Source organism: Malaclemys terrapin, chromosome 5 (assembly GCF_027887155.1).
Source record: "Malaclemys terrapin pileata isolate rMalTer1 chromosome 5, rMalTer1.hap1, whole genome shotgun sequence".
NCBI classification, from domain to species: Eukaryota; Metazoa; Chordata; order Testudines; family Emydidae; genus Malaclemys; species Malaclemys terrapin.
Genome location: NC_071509.1, coordinates 35137133 through 35156723, shown reverse-complemented (window position 1 = coordinate 35156723; position 19591 = coordinate 35137133). Strand labels below are relative to the sequence as shown.

The following is a 19591-nucleotide window of genomic DNA, read 5'->3' as shown; positions in this document are numbered from 1 at the left end:
AATTCTGTAGTATTTGTGGCAGTCATGAAATGACAAGAGAACAGGAGTTCAGCCTGTATAAAAACAGTCCCTTCTGGAGGCCTAGAATCGCCCACATTCAAATAATTTGTAATCATTTCCTCCTACGGGGTCTTGATCACATACATTGTTTTTATCTTTCCTACTGCTAGAGTGGCCCTATAGCCTGTGTACATATGCCTCAGCCCTGATTTATAATTAGGAGCATCTGGCCATGCTGATGCCTAAAATAATTTCCCCTGGAGAAAGGGATGAGAAGAAAAATACAGTAATGTTTTACTGGCTGGTTGAGAGAGAAATAAGGTTTCATGCCTTCTCCGGAAACTAAAAGCCAGATATTTGTCCCATTGTAAGCCCCCTTGGTGCTGCTCCAGCGGTACAAAGGGAAGTTAAAACTGCCTTAAGGCAACCAATGAGGATTCCCCTGAGCTGGAGGCTGGTTTTGCCCTTGGCAACTGGAGACAGCAGAACGATGGAAAGCCACCTATGCCCAGATTTTCCTAGGTATGCTCAGCACTCCTGTGGTGCAACTAGAGAACTGGGAGTGTTTGGGTTCCTTAGATCGTGCTTGTGGAAGAGGGCTTTAATGCAGTCTCACAGGCCCTCCTGGATTACTTGACTCTGTTAACTTTTTGTTTCCCCTTTGCATAATGTTGTTCCTTTAAATATATAATTGAAGTTAAGCTCAAATTGTGGATTGTACCTAAAATGTATATTTTAAAATGAGGAAAATAGCTAAAATGGTGAAACTAATGCTTTAGAAATGTTTTTAGTAGAGTCCACTTGAAAAATGGCTCCATCTTACATGGACCTCAGAGTTATTCTGTTCAGAGTGGTAGCTAGTAACGGCCTCAGCCCTACCAATTAAATCCTCTCTCCTTTATATCTGTATACAAACAAACGCCCCAGATGCCTTTCATTTCCCCCATTTATCTCCAGTAGCACAGTAGAGAGAGCAGCAGCAGGAGAAAGGGCCTGGCATGTTCTCGCTTTCTCATTGTAGCACCACAGAGTGCAGGATGGAGGAAGGGGCAGGTGGAGCTCCTGACCTCTAATGAGCTACCTCTCCATTGAATGCATAGAGCAGGGTTGAGATCAGAGCATGCTCAGTGGCTGCCTTCTCAGGGTTCTTTCTGGCAGTAGAAAAGTTGCTCTAAGGAGTGTAAGCACAGGGCCAGCATGAATGCAGAGCTCCCACTGGCACCTTAGGAGGGAGGCTGAGGCAGAAGGTGTGAGGAGCTGGTCAGTCTGTGATTTCAAGGAGGCAGCAGGTAGGGGCCTAGGTGCAGGGGCAGAATGTGGCTTGGGGCAAGAAGGGTGGAAAAGAAACTATGTGAGCTGGCTGAAGGTGACGGAAGACAGGGAGTAGGGTGCTACCTGCTCATTTTCAGGCGGAGCAGGGGAGCAGCAGTGAGAGTTACAGCTGCTGGGGAGGAGGGAAAGGAATTTATTGAAGCATAGTATGCCCCGGTTGTCTAGTTGGTTGATTTTTATTTGGCAAATTAGAAATGACTGTGTGTCTGTGTGGGGAGCCATAATTTTTTTTGAGGGGGCTTAGTGTAGAATATCTAATTGCTAGCCTGAGTCCTGTCACTTATCTTGGGCAACAGCTGCTAATCTACTATATGCAGCTGTCCATATTAAATTAATGGTATAGCCACAGAGAGGTCTTATGGTCAGAGGCACATACAGGTGCTGCTTTTCTGTACATAAATGATACACTAAAATAGTTAAAGGAATGGATTATAGGGCTAAGTTTTTAAGATGGCTTCAACCCGGTAAATCTGATGTGCAGTTGTTAATTGTTAATTATGCGTTAATTATAAGTTAGTTGTGTGTACAAGCAGCAGAATGTGCAAACAGGACTGGTACAGGCAAGCACACATCTGCCTTGCACAAGCCCTATTTGTGCAAAGAAATTTGAAGGCTGCTTTTGGAAGTTTGATCCTTGGAATGTTTAGAGTATCCAAGGAAAATGAACCTCCTATGAAGGAGTGTTTGTTTAAAGAACGGCCCTCATTCGCAGTCCACATTTCTGTCATAGCAAAAACTGAAATATAGGAGAAAGATGATCAAAATAAAGGAACCATTAAATGAAAAACCATTTTTATTTGGAGTGCCAAAACAGATTGTCTCTTGTAAAACAACGGAGTCCTCCCAAACCCTAAATTTTGCCCTCAGATGCCGGTTTACATCTCCTATTAAAATGAATAGAACTTCGTGTGTGCATCTGTGTCCTGAATTTGGCCCCTTAATAAATATCTGCTTAAAGAGTAAACTTTTTAAAGAAATTCATTGGCTTCTGGCTGTGTGACAATGTAAATCTTACAAAGCAGCACTGTGTGAACCTGAAAATGCATGTCTTATATCTTCGCATTCCATTCCAACCCTGCCCCTGCCCATTTCTGCAGTACATATTGTAGCCCCTTGTTGCAAACTAAATTCCAGCACTCAAGTGGTTAAAACAGTACATTTTTGTGTGTGTGCAGTGAATTGATGCTATCCATGTGACTCCAGGTGATAGCCAAAGCATCAAAGGCTATCCTTGATCTTCTGTACCCCAGGTGCAGACCGAAAGGTTGGATTCCAACCCAAGTCAAGTGAAGCAATAACGTTATGCATTTACTGTAACATGATTTACTCAGGGCCTCCATGGTGTGTATTTAGTTGGCTGTCCTTTCCCTGGGCTCCCAGTTCTGCTGTATAAATATGTGATTCAGGTCTGTTAAATTTTTATAAAATGCTTCCTCTGCCAACCTGGCTCATTGGGCTTATCCAACAGTGGCACTTCAATTGTAAAAAATCTTTTCTTAATGATTTTAGTGTATTTGTTTTCCTCCAGTGCTGTGTTCTTAAATATTTTCACAATACAATGCTTTTGAGATTAACTCCTTCCAAAGGATTTAAAAAAGGGAAATTCATACGTAAATATATCTTAAATTTTGTGTGTGTATGTGGAAGAGGGCTTTAATGCCATCTCACGTGCCCTCCTGGATTACTTGACTCTGTTAACTTTTTGCTTCCCCTTTTCATAATGTTGTTCCTTTCAATATATAACACATATATGTGTGAGTGTACTGCATTTGTATTGGAAGCACACACTCATAAATACTGCTATAAAGCTCTGTAGGAAGGGAATGGACTTGTTAAAGACAGTTGATTGGGCAGCATCTGTTTGGCCAATAGCTTTATGCTGTTGTAGCTTGCAGCTGATAACGTTAATAGGAGCAGCCTGTTTAAATTGTAAATTTGATGTAAGATACTTAGTTTGTCAATAATTGAATTATAAAACAAACATTCCAATTGTTAAGGTACTGTAACTTTTGTTCATCTGATGGGCACTCAACAATTCTTACTTGTACCTGTCCCTCATAATTATTATTATGCGTACTTAAAATTCTTCTTTATTTTTCCCATTTTCATAACAACTGCACTATGATGTGACATCTTTTCTGGATATTTTGCTTGAATAAATAAATATGATATTACATTCAACCAGGGTATTAGATTATAAATTAGTTCTGTAACAGGCGTCATAATGTTATTTAGATTTTTGGTTTACACAGACCTTGTAGCAACTCCCCAGAGCTATGCTACAGAATTAGAGGAAGATGTGAGTTGATGTAAGAAAATTGGTTTTTGTAATATGCTGATGTCAGTAGAGTTTTGCTGTGTGGAAAGATATTTAAATTAACATTTCTACTTACTCTGTCGTACGGACTAAAGATTGGTAATGATTTCAAATTACTGATTTGTTGGCGTTTGGACTTAGCATACATGACAATAAATGTCTTTTCCTGAGTAGAGCATTATTTATATGAAGAGAGTAAAAAAACCCACCTCGCAACCTCCCAATAATATAAAAGTGTCACCTCCTGTCAGCAGAATCCTAGTTTACAAATTTAACCAATCAGAACTTATATATTTGTAGGCTTACTGCTTGATTGCGGTCCAACTGGTATCCAGAGTTCTGTGAGAGCAGACCTGCAATACTGGATTTGAATAACTGTCTCATTGATTAGCAAACAGAATGACACTTTACTGATCAACTACTGAAGAGAGAGGTGAAAACATGTGCGTTGAATAAATATATTTACTAACCAGATGAATGATAATGGTGACTCTTAAAGAGCACTACTCAGTAGTAAAAAGCGTTACAGTAGAATATATTGGTGCCTCTAATTATTGGAAGCTATAACCTTTGTGATGTTTTTGTGTGTTCAGTGCAGGAGTGAAAGGGGAGAAATGACTATCAAAAGAAGTGGATGTCCATCAGACCCATTCCCCTGAAAGGTGGGGCAGGAACAAAGGAGGGCCTTAATTAAAAAATAAGTGGTTGATTTGTTCTGTTCTCCAAGGAAAACAAGCAGATGGGTAAAATGTATGTATAGAAAGCTGCAAAGTTGTCTCTGACCAGTCTGCACTGCATGTCACTTTGTTGAGGTAGGGATGGCAGTTTCACAGAAGGGACAGGAACTTCCATGCATACATTGTGATCTACTCGAAACTCTAATCCCAACTTTCTGGATCTCCAGCCAGACGTGTGGAGTCAAAAGATCAGATTAGCTGGTGTAAATCAGGAGTAACTCTACTCAAGTTAATGGAATTATGCCAGTTTAAAATGCCAGTGAGAGCCGAATCAGGCCCAAAGTCCTTCCACACAGCAACCTGACCTCTCAGACGCCCCCTCTCCCCTATGCCCCTCCTGAGGCAGCACGGATGTCTCACATGATGGGCTGTCATTGATCTCTCACTGTGGGTGCACGCTCTGGCAGCTGTGGTGTTTTATGACTCTTACATCCAACGTCCCAGGGAGGCATGTAGAACGGCTGCTACAGTCTCTTTCACTAGCTGGCTACACCTGTGATTTTATAGCAGAACACCACAGTGTTCAGGCTGCTGCTAACATTAGTTTAGCTGTCACCTCCTGTCACATAGGCACCCTCCTGAGTTCTGCACATTTGCTTCTCTCCCCCATCACACAGTGCAGGCAGTACATGGTGCTAGGTACAGTAGACAGTGAGGTTAATAGATGCTGCCAGATGTCCAGAATCTTTGATAGTCAGGCCACTTATTTATGTGCTTAAATATGGTTTTAGGAGCCTCAATTTAGGCTCCTTAAAAATATAATATCTTAGCCATAGTAGAAATAAAAACTCAATTACCTTCAATTATAGCCCTACAGAAGCATTAGGGATTTCAACTTCCTACTACCATACATGTAGCATGTTCATGTCCAGCTTGTCAGTAAAAATTCATGAGCCATGGCATGATTTTATATGCAAAATATGTCTGGGGTTCATATTCCTTACTTCATCATGAACATGCTACGAACATCCACTATTTGGAATGCAATTTGTCATCTAAATGTAGCCACTGCTATAGACTGAATGTTTCTTTGCTGTGAAACATTTTGCTCCTTTTAAAACAACTTGAACAAAGAGAGCACTTCACATTACACTTTGATGTGTGTCTTTATTGAAAAAGCTCCTCTCCATTGCTGAAGCAGTGGAGCATTTGCATTAAGTGATGCAGGAGATGCCATAGCAATTTCATGAGAATTACCCTTTGCAATGAACGTTAGATTAAACACCTAAGTAAAATCCCTTGAAAGTGGTAAGAAGATAAATTAGAGCAGAGCTGCACTGAGGTAGATCTAAATTATGTACCTTCCTTTTTAAAATTGTTTTTAATTGATTTGGTATACTCTTTAGTTATTTAATAAAGAATATTGTACCTGTGGCTGTGTGATCACTCATGTGAGTTAGCTCTACAGCACTAAGAAACTTCCTTTATCAAAGGAAAACAATTTCATGAAGGGGTTGCATTGATGCACTGCTGCTGATAATGTGTCCAGCCTTTTTTTCTGATTAGTGCTGCAGTGTTATACTACTAAAGATGTTCCCTAGCAGATAAATACAGGTTCATAACGTCATTTTAGCATTCTAATCTGCTTCTTGCTTATGTGTCATGGCAACTTACTCATTTCTTGTATTAAACCTCTCCTGTGCATCAGGGGTCTATAAGTGTTTCACAAATGGAGGTGGGGGGAATGGGGAGAAGCTGAAAATAAATAAGAAATAAAGGGTTAAAAGTTGTGGACAAATGAGAGGAACTTGTTCCAATGAGAGAGCTCCTCCTATTTTACCTCTCTGGAGGCTTGATTCTGAGCTGAGCATACATGATTCCCATTACAACTAATGGGAATAATGGGTGCTCCTCACCTTTTGGGACTGGATCCTAAAAGAGCAAGTAATTTGGGTAAAAATGTTTAGCGTGAAATGAATCTCACTTTTCAATGGCAGCTTTATGTGGTGCTTTAAACTTTGACCTAACTTTCATATGCTTTCTCCCAGATCTCACTAATTAGATCTTCCCAAAATCCCAGAGCAAAAATAAAATGTAAGATCAGTATTTTCAAATGCTGGTGCCCAGAGTTAGGCATTTAGGCTTGCCCCTCTTCAGTGCAGAGGAGAAGATCTTTTCATGATAAGGGGTAGCCATTCTATGGGTCCAGAGTCGATACAGAAGGAGGAGGAGGAGGAGATTGGGTAAAACAGAAGGAGATGTAGGAAGGACTATAGGAGGCACACATCACTCCTCATCCAGGGAGGGTTGCCAACTCTCTAATTGCACAAAACCAAACACCCTAGCCCCACCCCTTCCCCGAGGCCCCATTCCCCCAATCACTACGTTAACCCTCCCTCAGTGGCTCTCCCTCTCCCTCACTCACTTTCACTGGTCTGGGGCAGGGAGTTGGGGTGCAAGAGGGGGTGAGGGCTCTAACTGGAGGTGCGGGCTCTGAGGTGGGGCCAGAAATGAGAGGTTCAGGGTGCAGGAGGCAGCTCTGGGCTGGTGCAGGAAGTTGGAGTATGGGAGGGGGTGAGGATGAGGGGCTCCATCTGGGAGTGCGGGCTCTGGGGTGGGGCTGGGGGTGTGGAGTGCGGGGAGGGGGCTCCAGGCTGTGGGGTGGGGCTGAGGGATTTGGAATGTGGGAGCGGGTTGAGGCAGGGGGTTGGGGTGCAGGAAGGGGTATGGGCTCTGGGCTTGGGGGTGTGAGCTCTGGGGTGGGGCTGGGGATGAGGGGTTCAGGGTGTGGGAGGGGGCTTTGGGCTGGGGCAGGGGGTTGGGTTGTAGAGGGGTGAGGGTCCTACCTGGGGGTGCAGGCTCTGGGGTGGGGTTAGGGATGAGGGATTTGGTGTGCAGGAGGGGTCTCCAAGGTTGGGGGGTCTCAGGGTTGGGGCATGGGCTTACCTCAGGCAGCTTTCAGTCAGTGGCGCAGTGGGGCTAAGGCAGGCTCCCTGCCTGTCCTGGCTCTGCAATGCACCCCGGAAGTCGCCCACAGGCACACCGCCCCCACATCTGCCATTAGTCACGGTTCCTGGCCAATGGGAGTGCGGAGCCAGTGCTCGGGGCAGGGGCAATGCGCAGAGCCCCGTGGCCCGTTCCTCCCCCCCCCCGCCTAGGAGCCGGACCTGCTGGCTGCTCCCAGGGAGCAACACAGTGACAGGACAGGTAGAGATTAGCCTGCCTTAGACCTTCAGCACCGCCAACTGGACTTTTATGGCCCGGTCAGCAGTGCTCACTGGAGCCGCCAGGATCTCTTTTCAACCGGGCATTCTGGTTGAAAACCGGATGCCTGGCAACCCTACATCCAGGCCCCACAATGCATGAAATATGGGAAAGATACTAGAGGCTCAGGCTGTAGTGCTTTTTCCATTGAGCCTTCTCCCAGAAGTCCTGGGGGCCATGATGGCAACCAGGAGTACCTACTATTGCAGCTGCAGAGGCCACCAATACCTCTGCACAGGTGGCCCTGGCCTTCCATGCATCCCAGAGAATATACTCTTTGCAGGTGAGCCACATAGCTGCTCCTCCTCCCGCAGCTGAACCATCAAGGAGGAATACTGTGCAGGAATCCTTGTGGAGGTTTCTCTCCACAGCCGCCTTTCATTGTTCTATATGTGGGAGGAGTTGGGCCAGGCCTCAGTCCCAGGTTTAGACAAGTACAGAAAAGGGACCCACAACTCCTGACTGCAGGCACCCCAAGTTTGACAATATTGGCCTAAACATGTATGTTTAAAAAGACTCCCAAGCAACGAACTCTAACTTCTTCAGATAGCATCCAAATAAGTATAAAATTAAAAAACTATCCCCACCTAACAATTATAACTTAAATTATCGCACATTACAATTATTTCTAATTCATTTCAGTATACAAATCACTATTGTATATGGCATGTTGTTAATGTTTACTACTGTAATTACTAATTTGCAATATAAGGCAGCAATTTTATAGTTATTCAGTTACGTATAATTATTATCTCAAATAGGAGACGGCAATTAGCACTGAAATGTATTAGAAATGATTGTACTAAAATTACTCTAAGAATATTTGACACATAATTGTCATGTAGTAGAAGATGGATTGTATTTTCTACTATTCCTCCTCCACTCCACGTTTTTAGAAAATCCCAAAGGGCCCAGTCCTGCCAACACTCCCATTGCAGGATTAGATCAGACCCATAGGGCTAGGACTAATATATATAGTTTATATATTATTAAGGATGTGATTCCAACACTCTTCTTCAGGCTTAGCAGCGCTTTACTCCACAAGTAGTCCAATTGTGGTGAAAAAGGGCTACTTGTGGAGTAAGACTGTACTTGTGAACAAGACTATCAGAATCTGGCCTTAAGTGATCAGGGGAATCATTAAAGAAAAAAATTGAAGTCCTATAGCCTAATTCACAAAATGGTTGAGTAAGCATCATTGTTAAATAAACTCTGTTAGTTTGCAGCAAGATAGTTCTTGCCTATAACAATCCCATTTTGCTGTGGATTTAAAATTTGTGCATTTCTAAGCTCTATCTACCAAAATCAATGGCTGTACATCTTAATAAAGCAAAGATGAGTATGCGATGCTAAATAAATGCACCTTCTCCATCTATGTGCAAAGCTGAGATAAGTGCACACACAGCGCAGGGAGATCTGAATAGGGCCCTCGGTGTGTTAACCCAGCATATTGACTCATATCAGTCCTTTAGCCTGGTTTAAAATTGATCCCCTTAGAAAAGTTAAATATCACCTATGTTTGTAGATTGCTAGGCAGCTATTAAGATAATTCTTTTATAAATACAGATGGTGCCCTTATCAAAATTACATAGCAGTAAATAGATGCGAGCAGAAATAATATGACACTTTGATTAGCTAATAAAAGGGAGCACAAATGGAATATGGACGCTAAGTTGCTTTGACAATTTTAATACGGTCTTATTTATTGTTTATTCAGATTTGATAAATTTCTATCAGTTTTTGCTTACGCTGTTCTTTTGAACTTTTAATTTAAAAAAAAATCTGTTTTACTCTCTAAAATACAATATCCTCATTGATTAAACTCTGCATCATGACAGTTAACCTTTGACATTCTTTTTTAAGGTAAATTGGTAAGCCATATTGCATGCCAAAAGCCCAGAAACGAAGAGAATGAAGTGTGCCAATTAATATGTTATGTGGAAACTATTGATTTAAGCAAATAATTTCCAGGGATTTGGCAAGCAACTGATGAGACCTCTTTATGCCATGGAAAGATGCTGAACATATTTTTCTTATACTAGTGGATAGAATGAAGAAAGGAAAATTATACAGGAGGATGATTATCCTGTGGGGAGGGAATTATACTGAGAAATTCATCTATAAACCCTAAGGGCTAGATCCTCAGCTGTTTTAAATCAGAGTTGCTTCACTGGCTTCAGTGGGACTGGAGATCTAGTCCAATATATATCAAGCATCCCTTTGTAAATTTGCTGGTAGCAATGATGTGGGAAATAGAGACTGACCTTTCAGAAATATCAGAATAATCAAATAATTGATGCAATAATTGATTGACTATTATCTTGCAGCAATAATAAAAATGGTTCGGCTATTGCGTAAGATCTGCACCAGTAAAATGTGGCGGATTAATATAGTACTTGGTGTCTGGCTGAAGAGCTATTTTAAATTTATTGATATATAATGAAGATTCATTTACAGCAAACCATTGTAAAATTATCACATTTTCTAAAAACTATAATGTAGGAGTGTAAGATTTGCAAAGGGACAGTTGGCTGAAACAAGTTTAACAAGCATCCCTATTCTCTCAGTCATGGGGAAAGATCAGTTTTGGTCATTTTACAGAGTTTATGCATATGGAGTACAAGGTTCCTAGTTAGAATCTCAAATGTACCAATGCTCAGGATAATCTCACAGGCCTAATCATTCTGCCTAGATTCACACGTGGAGAAGGACTTCTGTGGCATTGTTGGCTACTCTGCCTGGACCAGTGGTGTCTCTGTGAATGGGGGTCTATGCTGAAGAGGTGAAGATTGGGTGGGCAGGGGAGAGGAGTGGCTGAAGTCAAGGTTACCGCACATCATCCGCACTCTGGCACTGCTGAAATTAGGTTTAAAAGACCATGCAAACCTCAGCTATGTTATCATTTCCATATAGCCCCCTGGAAGTCCTGGAATACACCAGGGCCAGAGAGAGGCCCAGACAGTGTGGATCCCTACTATTACTATCCTGGAGCTGGTGTGGAGACACAAAGCCTACCTGAGGAAGGCCTTGGCCTCCGACACATACCCAGAGGTCTGCCAAACTTGTGAGCAGGTTCCACAGTCCCCAGTTGAGTATAAGTCTAGTTATCAGATGGAAACCAGAGAAGTTCTTTCTACCAGCTATATGGATGTAATGAAATCCTTTGACTCTTCCTGTTTTCACCAGCAGGCTATTAAAAATTAAAAACCTATTTTAAAAAATAAAATCCAAACTTAAACAGAACGACCCTTAAATTTCAGATCTTTATGGACATATTGTCAACTTGATGCATGAGTTTTTAGCTGTGTGAATCCCTTCAATGCTAGTGGGGGTTGTACAGCTAAAGCCTTACACATTGACTTAAGAATAATATTCCTTCATCTATTATTTTTTGTTTATTCTTCCTATTGATTTTTTTCCCCATCCCGCCCTTGTTCTTTAATGAAAATGTAGATTAATTTAATGCTTTTCTTTTCAATAGCGCAAGGCCGGCCTCCCTGGCCTACCACCCTGTGGACAAGCCTATGCCAAGGGCACACTTATGATAGTTAACACAATAATGATTAATAAGGGAAATCCCTTACCTTGCCAATGTTTCCCCAAAAGCAAGCACAGTACAATCAATATAGCATGACTCTTACCTGAAATAATAGACTTTTTAAACAGTTGTTCAAGATGACTGTTTTACCCATTTTGGCTGAACTTTCCTTTGCTACTCATAGTAATGTGGCTGACACAAACAGATGTACATGAATCTAACATTTCAAGAAAGATCATGCCATATCCTATATATATCTGACAGGGCAGAATTTTAACATTCTTTCACTAGCCTGGGGCATAATGCAAATTGCCTGGCTAGAGTGACTCTTGCTCCTGAATTTCAATTGAGTGTCTTCTCATTTGAAAAAGGGATTTATTCTGCGCAGCAAGGTGGTAGTTCTTTCCCTTCCTGTCGTAGTTGGTGACAACTGACCTAAACACTGAATCCAGTGGGACTACAAAAAATGAAAACACCTTTATCTGTGAATTATATGAGAAAATTTGCGCTCTCTCTCTTTCCCAGAGAATTTGCACTGCTTCTCACTGAACACCTGCAAAACTTTGGGAATAATATGTTGTTGATCTGGCGAAACACACAGCCATGTATTTTTTTTTTTTTTAGGCATGCTAGCCAGTTCCAGGGGAAGAGAGCTGTTGCCACCTTGCTGGGTGAGGTGAGGTAATCCATCCCTTTCACCCAGTCCCTTTCAAAACGAGAACACGAACCAGATGGAATTCAGAATACTGAAAAAAGGCACTTTGCCAAAATGTTTGTCCATAAAATGGCAGAGATTAAAGTAACTTCTGGCTCTGACTGGATTACCACAGTCCAGAAGCACTTTAATCTCTACCACTGCTGCTTTGGGGGAAACCGGTGATTGAGACGTGTGTGGTGGGACCATGCTGTAGAAGCTGATGACTGTACTTAGCTCTTTAATCTTCTAGTTCTGTGGTTGTAGTGGAGAAACATTTAACCATTGCAGCAGAGATAGAGAAATAGATTGTAAGTAGGTATTTTTATCTCTGCTATGCAGGAAAAAAAATTGTGCTCCCCCCACCCCCAAGCATGGTGCAGCATAGCCTGACTATGGGCTTGTTTACTCTTCAAAATTAATTTGGATTAAAGTAGGGTGTGAATCCAAAGCCCAGTAGTTATTGCTAAATGATTCCATGTATGGACACTTATATTCCTGAAGAAGAATACCTTGTCCCTGTTTAGCTTTATCCACTTTGAAAGTGTAGCTATTATAGCTATTCCAGAATGACTCCATGTGCAGACAAGGCCTTAATCAGAAGCAAAACAGGGAGATGGGTGATGGAAAGGGACAGACTTTGATAATATAAAAAAGTGAAGCACGAATGCACAAGAGTAAAAGCCCAGACACAGAACTGAACAATAAAACCTCAATAAAATGGGAAAGAAAAAGAGATTTGTTTATTAAACAGAAAAGAGTGTACCTGGAAGACACAATAAAAATAATAATGGAGTATCGAATAGGGTCTGTGCCTGCCTAGGACTCAGGCTTCATGAACCTTGAAGCTGTTCATCGGTGGAGGCTGCTCTCTGTTTGGAAGAACACTTCCCTGCATATGGCACCCAAATCTGACTTTGATCTTATACAGCTGACTAAAATGACCACCTTTCCCTCAGTGGGTTCTGTGGCTTTACAAAACCCGACTGCCAGCAGGCTCAGGAGAATTATGTTGAGGGATACACTGAGGTCAGCATATCCTCCAAAAGCTTAAACAAGGCTGGGTTTTATCAGCTAATAAAGAATCTTGAGGAGGCTGCATGTGACTGCTGCTGAAATTCTCCAGTGGATTTCTGGTGTGCAACGGATCTCTTGGGGTCCAATGCACTGGACTTGCCCCTACTTGGTACCGGGACTCTGGTGCCGAGTTCTCCCAGAACATTGGACTCAATGACATCTCCATGCAGGGTACAATCTTTCTTCTCAGAAAGTGAGTGAGAGGATTTCGGTTCTCACTGCTTGTCCTACCTGCCATATGGGTCCCAATTTCATTATGGATACTAGGCGTACCACCCGCCCACCTTTCAACCTCCATGGTTTGGACAGCCACGGTACCAGCCGCCAGACCCCTACCCTCAATGACCATGCTGGGACCCCTGGCAGGCCCAGAGGCAACAAGCCTCCCACGCCTCTAGTGTGGCATACCAACAGGCAAGGAGGCACCCTCCTTCAGCTGCAGCATCAAAGGGTTCTGAACCTCCTGAGCAACTATGGGAGGAAGTTGAAGCTGAGGGAGAAAGAGCTCGTCTCTCGTTGTCCTCACCTGATGAGGCAGCAATGCCCCCTCCGCCACCCATGGTGGATGATTTTAAATCATTCCAGGACTTAGCTCAGAGGGTGGCAGAAGCCCTGCAAATACAGCTGCATGAAGTTACTGAGCTTCACCAAAAACTGGTGGACATTCTACACTTTTCCAACTCTGAGTGCCCCCCGCCCCAATTAATGAGGTGCTCCTGGATCCTTCCAGAGTTTTATATGGCAGATGCCTGCGTCCATCCTGCTAACATGCAACTGGGCAGACAAAAAGGGTATAGAATTTTTATTTCCCCACCCACCTCCAAATTCCATTGTAGTGGATAGAGGCCGCCAATACCAGTTTAAATCTCCCCATAGGACTGAGACAGAAAATACTTGGATCTGTTTGGCAGAAAAGCATATTCATCAGCCACTCTTCAGTTCTGGATGATTAATTACCAGGCCTTGTTGGCCAAATATGACTACCAGAACTATATGAAAGAAGGCTACTTCATTGATCAGCTCCTGGATTCCCACAAAGACCAATTTATGGCCATAATTAACGAGGGCCAGCTGGTGGCAAAAAGTCTTTCCAGTCTGTCTTAGATGTGACACACACAGCGCACACATTCCATGAGGTCAGTCTCCTTGTCAGTCGCCTTCTCTAAGGGTATCCCTATATCAGAGATCTGCAGAACAGTTACCTTGGCATCTGCGCATGCCTTTGCAGAACACTATGCCATCCTGAGGAATTTGGTTACAGATGCCCAATTTGATGCCATGGTACGGGCATCTATATCAGACTCGACTCTGAAGTCCCAGCCTCCAGTGGTGGGTACTGCTTGGGAGTCACCTATAGTGGAGCACCTATAGGGACACTACTTGAAGAAGAAGGTGGTTACTCACCTTGTGCAGTAACAATGCTTCTTCAAGATGTGTCCCCCTATGGGTGCTCCACGACCCACCCTCCTCCCCTCTACTTTGGAATTCCACTGGTTGCCTGTGCAATAGAGAAGGAACTGAGGAGGAAATGCCTGTGCACGCTGGCTAGCCTTGTAGCAGGCGGGGAGCTGTATGGCCATGGGCAGGATGGACTGCTATTGAAATTCTCTGATTGGCAGCACAGGGGCACATACACACCTATAGTGGAGCACCTATGGGGGGACACATCTTAAAGAACTGTTGTTGCCTAACAAGGTGAGTAACTTCTTTTCAAGACCTAATTGAAGAACAGAGTTTAGAAAGTGAGTCTGAAAACCGATACACACAAGGTTTTGTTAGGTAGACTGTTTAGAAATAAGCTTGAATCCAATTTAACATTTATGATGGAGGTTGTCTGATTCACCTAAGCAAAAGTACCTACTTTTCAAATTGATGTTTGTACAACTTATTGGAGACACAGATGAACCATATACAGAGGAACAGTTATATTAATGTGACAGCAATCACAGGCAATGTTATTGAAAATACACCATCACTCTACCCTCCAGAATTAACATCATAACCTTATGTCAGTGACTCACTATTATCCTAATATCTGTTTTTGGATTCTGTCCAGTCCCATTAGATATCCCCACGTTGATTGCTCTGTTACTGGTGAATGTTAATTGCCTCCAAATCTCTTTGGAGTTCAAATGCTTGGGAAAAAATATTGAGTGGTAAAGCTGCTAGTTTTATTAACAGGCAAGTAAATAATAAATCTGTTTAGAGATTTGAGTGAAGTGCCTGAGACTTGAGATATAAACAGCTGATCTCACATCTTTCTTTGCATGTCTGTCATATGTTAGTAATGAGATAGTAGAGTAAGCCATATTGACTTTCAACATTTAAATATCAACAGTGTCTATCCAAATCAGTGTGCTTTACAAGGCAGTGAGAGTCCATATCCTTCCCTGTGGAATTATCATCTGCTTGATACACCTCTACCTCGATATAACTCTGTCCTTGGGAGCCAAAAAATCTTACCGCATTATAGGTAAAACCGTGTTATATCGAACTTGCTTTGATCCACCGGAGTGCGCAGCCCCGTCCCCCCCCGGAGCACTGCTTTACCGCGTTCTATCCGAATTCGTGTTATATCGGGGTAGAGGTGTATTAAGTGATGCCCTTTATTATGTTTTAAGATAAGTTTATATTTAGCGAGTCTGTATAATTAAAATGATGATGTAAAAATACAGCTATGATTTGGTTTGTCACCTGTTATTTAGTATTTTTCCCTTCCTGGTAATGCATATTTGATGCATTGTCTTCAGAGAAGTTGATGTTTTGCTGTGCTTTGCTTTAAAAGAGAAACAAAATCGTATAATATGTGTTTTGTTTTTTTTTTTTTGCTTAATTGCAGAATCTATCAAAAATTATACATGGGGAAATCACAGAATACTCCCATTGCAGGATTATTTCTAGGGTTTATTTGGTAAAGTAACACACACAAAAATTAAACTTTATAAAAAAGTTAATTACATTTATAAAGTTGAAATAAGCAATGTGAAAAGTGTACTGTAACCATGTAGAACAGGATAATTTCATACTTTGATATCAGTGGTCTTCAGTTATTGGATGATATTCAATCTATTGGAGATGTGTAATAACCCACCTTAGACATTGAACCTCTAATTTCATTTCAGGAATTAAATATTTTCAAGTACAGTAATGTCTGTGTACTGTAATGCATTATAGATAAAGAAACATAACTCTAGACATCACCTACTAAATTGTCTGGCAAAAGTGTTTGTTACCAAGTTATATGGGGATGCTGGTGAGAAGTAGAATGTGAGCTGAACATATATCATGTCCATATAGTTTACTTTAGATGAAATGAAATAAAGTTGCTATTTTTGTTGTTTTATTTCAAGTGGTTATGAGGCTGATAAAATATAATAAAAAACACACAAAACCCTCACCTCTTTTGAGCTTTTTACACTAGTCTGAAAGGCATAGGAACGACAAACTAACATGGATGCTTTTAAGCAATGGAACATGATAGCTTCCATCATTCAGTTACTATATTGGTGGAGAAAATGTGAGCAGAGCTGAAGTATTCTTTTGTGGGATTGAAAAAAAAAAGTGGGGAGGAGAGAGAATAATTAACAATAGTTTCCCATTTACTAGACATGAACCAGAGTTAAATGGCCATTGATCAGTGGTATTTCTTAAAACACTGATATACCAGTAAGCACTTTGAACAGTCATGATCCAATATTGTTAGCCCTTAAACTCGTGCTTCTAAGAAATGGTATTTATGGGAATGACTTCATAGTACCAACCAGTCAATATTTCTGACATCTCTAAAATAAAGACAGTGGCCAAGATGTTTTTTGTCTTAAATTAGGCTTCTTAAATCATATTGAGGTACCTAAATATGTGGCCTGAATTTTCACAGTTTGTGAGCACCCAGAAGCTTCCATTAATTTCCATTCTGAAAATCTTGGCCAGTGTCGTCTTTAGTTAGTGAGTGGCCCTTGCTGTGAATATACCCTGTGTGATGGGTTCCGCCCCGAGGTGCCAGTTGGAACTGGTCTACCACTGAGCCCTCTGACTCACTAGCCTGGGCTCCCTCACACAATGTGCTGCTGTGACCAGTTGCAGACCGCTCCCGGTCCTACACTCCCACCAGCATTCACACAGGCAGGGTAACACCCAACTGCAGTTACATGCAGGTTCTGACCAGCCTCTGCATGAACCAACAATAAAGAGGCTACAGCCAAGATAACCTCCAGCTCCCCAGCCTAAGACCCCAGATCTGTATCATCCTTCCTTAGTCAAAACTCCAACCAGTATGAATTTATTACTCAGTGACCAGAATTAATTTATTACTCGGTTTGCCCCTCCCTTGATGTGGAGTATATGAAACAAGCCTGCATTAACCAAGCTGAGATTTTTTTCCCCCAGACACTTCACTCAAAGGCACACCTGTTTAGATAAAATAAAATAACCACAAGTTTAACTACTACAAAAGATAGTTTTTAAGTGATTATAAGTGACAGCAAACACATTGAGACAGATTACCTAGCAAGTAAACAAAAATGCAAACTAAGTCTAACATGCTAGATAGATTGCATATGAATTAGCAATTTCTCACCCTGGCTGTTGATACAAGCAGTTCACCAAGTTTCCATACACAGGCTAGAAATTCCTTTAGCCTTGGACTAGCACTTCCCCCAGTTCAGTCCTTGTTCATCAGGTGTTTCCAGGAGTTCTTGTGTGGGACAGGGCTGCCCAGAGGATTCAGGGGGCCTGGGGCAAAGCAATTTCGGGGGCCCCTTCTATAAAAAAAAGTTGCAATACTATAGAATACTATATTCTCGTGGGGGACCTTGTGGGGCCTGGGGCAAATTGCCCCACTTGCCTCCCCTTTGGGCGCCCTGGTATGGGGAGTGAGGCCACTCGATGTCACACCACACCTTGTATAGCTTTAATGTATGGTGGGAACCCTTTGTTCCAAAACCAGTTCCCAGACCAGTTTGTGGAAAAATACAGGTACCCAAAATGGAGTTCAGTACCATCTGGCCTGGTCACATGCCCTTGCTGAGTCATAGCAGCCATTACTTACAGGCCAGCTGAAACAGTTACAGGAAGGCTAAACTCTTTCACAGCCCATTGTCTTTGTTGATGAGCCATCAACACTGTCTAGCTTCTTTATTGTTGTACCTGGAGGTGTTTTCCAGAGGAAGCACATTTGAAGTACAGATACATAGTCAATATTTATAATTTCATATACAAAAATGATACATGCATACAAATAGGATAATCATATTCAGCAAATCATAACTTTTCCAATGACACCTCCTATGACCCATCGTGTACAAAATGTATCCTAATTATGTCATAATTACATCATAATCATTCAGGTATGAAGTGTCACAACTGGGTCCTGTCAAGCCTGTTCAACTACTTTTCTATATTTCTATTCACGTTTATGAGAAATTTCCGGAATAAGAAAAGCCAGTGCATGTTATGTTTTATAAATAGTTTTACGTTTCCTTTTTCATTTTAGAGTTCATGATAACATAAATCAAATGCAAAGGAAAAGAAAAAGAATGAATAAAATATTGGCTTGTGTTTATTTAGTTTTATTGTGTTTTGCATTATATGCATGTTAAATGTATTCATGATTTATTATTGCATAATATTTCTGATTGTGGGCCCTGATCCTGCAGCCCTTATGTCCCATTGAAGTTAATAGTTTTATGTGTGTAGGTAGATCAGGATTAGGCTCTGTAGGTTTACTGTATGATTCAGAGTCACAATTTGGTCTCTGGTTTCCTTCTTTGCTTCCAGTAGTACTGCTTCAGATGACTTCCTTTTCCATGCCGATGTTGCTGTGTTTGCTCACATGTTGTGGCAGAGGGTTAGTTCCTCCCATTTCAAACTGTGACTGTCCATTCTTTTCCTACCTGCCCTGGTGGGAATTTGCACGGGTGGGTGGAGTTTCGGCAGGGAGTGGGAAGAGGCTCCACCATGCCTGTTGGGGAATAATAATGGAATGACTTATATGTAAGCCTGTAACGTGACTCACAGCCTTTCAATTTGGTATGAATAGACGCTAGCCTTTGATTATTACTTAAATGCTCTCTGCAGAGGCTATGAATAATCAACTGGGCATTAGAAACAAAACCGGATCTGGATTAGTACAACAGCTGTCATTGGGCCAAATCCATCTCTTATGTACATTTAATTATGGGTTTGCATAAATTACATGGATTTACATTGGGGATTAATTTGGCCCAATGACTACACATGGATCGCATTCTTTGTCTGTTCATGGATTAGGGTTTCAAGAAGGAATTTCACTTTTAGTGCAAGGTTACTAGAAGAAATGGTCCAAAATAGAATAATCATCATAACTCTGGAAAAAGATATACAGTACAGAATCACCAAAAGTAATCAGCTGTTGAAAAGAATGAATATTGCCCTTCTAATATGCAGAAATCCTAGAAACTGCTACTCTACCCAAGCACTTGCTAATACAATAAAATATAATTACATAATTAAATACAATATAGAATTTCAATAATAGGAAACTTTATTTTCTGATCACAAGATGTGAGTTGCTGATGTTGAAACCAATGCTTAAGTATTTTAACCAATATCATGTATGATGCGGCACTTTGCTACAATGACACTTTCCCATTTGGGGGAAAATGGTTAACTAGACAAGTGAAAGTTTTATATGGATGTTACCCGAAATCTGACTT

General features: G+C 41.6%; 1 protein-coding gene across 3 annotated transcripts in view; it reads left to right on the top strand.

Moving 5' to 3' along the window:
* The window catches only part of PPARGC1A (PPARG coactivator 1 alpha), a 489413-nt gene that overhangs the window by 135728 nt on the left and 334094 nt on the right, over nucleotides 1–19591 (top strand). The window contains exon 2 of one of the 3 annotated variants that reach the window (XM_054030667.1): nucleotides 11753–11804. The exons of the other annotated variants lie outside the window; for them this stretch is intronic. Coding sequence (XP_053886642.1) covers nucleotides 11753–11804 — 52 coding nt within the window. The remainder of the gene's footprint in view (nucleotides 1–11752; nucleotides 11805–19591) is intronic. 3 annotated transcript variants of the gene reach the window in all.